The sequence below is a fragment of the Morone saxatilis genome, unplaced genomic scaffold, assembly GCF_004916995.1.
Source record: "Morone saxatilis isolate NCDOM2014 unplaced genomic scaffold, NCSU_SB_2.0 Contig22, whole genome shotgun sequence".
Taxonomy (NCBI): domain Eukaryota; kingdom Metazoa; phylum Chordata; class Actinopteri; family Moronidae; genus Morone; species Morone saxatilis.
Window position 1 is genome coordinate 24,735,389 of NW_023339785.1, and position 3,303 is coordinate 24,738,691.

At 42.2% G+C, this 3,303-nt stretch overlaps 1 protein-coding gene across 1 annotated transcript in view; it reads right to left on the reverse strand.

The window, feature by feature from the left end:
- The window catches only part of thoc3 (THO complex 3), a 3,302-nt gene extending 643 nt beyond the window's left edge, over window positions 1–2,659 (reverse strand). The window contains exons 1-5 of the mRNA XM_035668704.1: window positions 2,442–2,659; window positions 1,567–1,723; window positions 855–1,059; window positions 614–775; window positions 351–451 (exon numbers count right to left, since the gene is read on the reverse strand). Coding sequence (XP_035524597.1) covers window positions 351–451; window positions 614–775; window positions 855–1,059; window positions 1,567–1,723; window positions 2,442–2,621 — 805 coding nt within the window. The 5' untranslated portion in view covers window positions 2,622–2,659. The remainder of the gene's footprint in view (window positions 1–350; window positions 452–613; window positions 776–854; window positions 1,060–1,566; window positions 1,724–2,441) is intronic.
- Between the last annotated feature and the right edge of the window lie 644 nt (window positions 2,660–3,303).

Below are 3,303 nucleotides of genomic sequence, written 5' to 3' on the forward strand. Positions count from 1 at the left end.
AAAAAAGCCATCACAGCTCGCTTCAGTAACTTTACTCTCTCTGAGTTTTCTCAATGTTGAACTGACTTGAAGCATTTTGAATTTGATTTTAAACACCATATTTCATTGAAAAATATTGAATATATTTATATTTATGACCTGTGAAACTCCTCTTAAGCACAGATTATTTGATTCCAGGATTTTGGTTTCCATGACTGGAAAACTAATCTCTAAATTTCCAGGTTTTTCATTTTCCCGGACATTTTCTGGGAGTTTTTTGACAATACAGGACAGAACTTTCACACAAACGGTCACATATTCAAACAGTTTTCCCAGCCCACGCATGGGAACCCTGAGTTTGTCGCACTGACCCGTCTCCACCTCGGCGATGTCTATGAAGTGATCCTCGGACGCTGAGGCCAACATCTTGCCGTCGTGGCTGAAGCTCAGCGTCCTCACGGGCCAGTCCAGCCTACGACGCCAGCAGCAATTAAAAGAAATCCATGATCAATACAAAGTATTCTTACAGTGGTAGGAGTCATATTATCATGTCACTTTAATCGGGATGTATGGGAGCCCTGTGTGATCAATTAAAGCATATAAAACACACACACACACACAGACAGAAACCGACCTGGAGAAGCAGCGGACACACACCAGTTCCTCCACGTCCCACAGGCTGACGAGGGCGTCTGCACTTCCTGTGGCGAAGTATTTCCCTGTGGGGTCAAACTTGATGCAGATGCAGTTGGACGGGTGAGCGTTGATGGACTGGATGGGCTTCAGCTCTGGATAACTGCAAACAAACACGCTGTTCACTTCAGTCCAGCTAAAGAACGCACGTTCAGAGGTCGTTCCCTCCGTTCGGTTCCTACCTCAGGATGTTGATGCAGCCGTTGCCGTTCGTGAGGAAGAACATGTCGTTGTCGTTGTTCCAGGAGATCTCGTTCACCTCGAACTTGAACTGCTCCTCCGCCCTGGAGCGATGCGTCTTGGCGTCGATGAAGGTCACCACATCGTCTTTGTTCCCGACCGCTATGGTCTGACCGTCGGGGCTCCAGCAGATGTTGATGTTCTCTCCTGAAAACAAAAAAACAACATTAGAGACTTTTGAGAAAATCTGTCTCTCAAAGACACTGGGGGACCTGGGATTCAGGGTTCACACAATGTTATTTTAATTACATTTTGTTTGACAAATTGCCTCAAAGAGACCCCCACCAAACCACTTCTCTGTGTCGTCCTGAAATGAGTCTATGAATTGGTTTGCTTGTCGTCTTTTCCATTTGGACGGAGGGAAACAGAGGGAGGAAGCGGCGGGGAGTCGTAGGAGGTGTAATTCAGGAAGTGTCACTGTGAAAACTAGCGTCTGAGTCCTGCTGTTAAGCTTCTGGTGGCGAGTTCGCAGCCATGTTAACTTCCACAGAAGTTCTCACATACTATCGATGTTTACACGGCGGCTTTCTCGGAAATCACAACTCACACTCGACTCAACTTCATCCAGATTGTAAAGAGCAAAGCAGATAGAACAGCCTTCTTCTGATGATTTAGGTTAAGTTAAGTCTATCACTACATGAACTGAGGTCCCACCTTTCGTATTGACGGTGGCGATGCATTTGGTGGTGCGGACGTCCCATATGCGAATGGTCTTGTCTCCGGACGCTGTGACGAACAGATCTGGGTTCGTTGGATGCCAGCAGAGCTGATCCACGCTGTCACCGTGACCCCTGTAGTTGTTCTCTTTCACCTGGGGACAGAAGCAAACTCAGGTTTAACAGGTGTCCTGTGCAGAATCCAACAGCCTATATCGGTCGATAATGGCACATTTGAATTAGCATGTATAAGTCAATGAAACAATTAAACATATGATGCATCACAATTTTAATTCTTCTTACATCTGCACTTTTTAGATTTCTGCAGCACTACAATAGCCCATACTGTGTATCCCTGCCCCGAAACCTTATCCACAAATCCTGTTCTCATGGGTTTAAGAAAACAATCCGTTAAAACTAATTAAGTTCATCCAACTATTTAAAAAGGACCTACACACTCTTTATAATAATAATACATTTTATTTATAAGCGCTTTTCTAAATACTCAAAGACACTTTACATAAAAACATAAAAGCAGCAAAACAACATCAAATAGTAAAACACTAAAAACACATTAAAAGCAATTTAAAAAGGTGACTGTTTACAGGTACCCGTTTAAAACAACACAATAACATTATTATATGTTAAAAAAAAAACTACTGATTAGATATAAAATAAAGATTAACTCAAAAGTGTAACGTTAGACATCTTTGTGACCACAGTGAGACAGAGATTCATTCATTCATTCATTCATTCATTCATTCATTCATAGAACTATCCACAGCTGTGACATGTTACAGCCTTTCTACAACACCGGAGCCACTAACATCCATCCAGTGAAGGAGGACAACGCTGGCCGAACACTTCACCCACCAAACGGTCCTTCTCGAGGACGAACACGCTGGCTGTTTTATCGAAAGAACCGGAGGCCAGCCTCCTGCCATCACAGCTCCACGCCACCGAGTGAACTTTGGCCGTGTGAGCCGGGAACTCTCGACTTTTGTTGTTATTTCTGAAGCTCTCCTGCATCTCCTGATAGTACTGCGAGGCCATCTTGGAAGCTGTACTAATATGTGAGCGGCGGTACCGGACAGAGCACTACCGGAGCAGGACCGGAGCACTACCGGAGCAGGACCGGAGCACTACCGCCCTCTTCTGCCGCGGAGGGTTATTGAAGCCCAATTCCGCCAAAGTGAGGAGAAGAAGAGGATTGTGTTTTATATTAATTATTAATAAATATTGACTACACCAAAAATAATGATTAGTATCTCAAAATGAAAATGAGAATATTTTAACTTAGTATCTTAAAATAACGAGAAACTTTCTCAATATTTTAACTTAGTATCTCAGAATAATGACTTGTAATACTAAGTCATTATTTTGAGATACTAAGTCAAACTAGAAAATGTTTCAGTAAAAGTGTGCGTATCCTGAGAGAGACGATACAGTTACTGTTTAGAAATGTATTCTGTAACCTAAGTATATCTTTAGTTTCCTGTTAAGATAGTTATTATATAGGGGCTTTATTTTGAAGGAACAACCTCAGTTTCCAGTTACTTTTTGGGGATTTTATTTTGAAAAAAAATGGTCACCCTGTGCTTCCTGTAAAATACAGTTACTCTATCGGACTTTTATTTAAAAAAAAATATATATATATATTTTATTTTTGTGGGAGGAAGAGGAGACGCATTGTCCGTCATGGTGTGTGTGTCTGTTTGTGTGTGTTTGTGTCTGT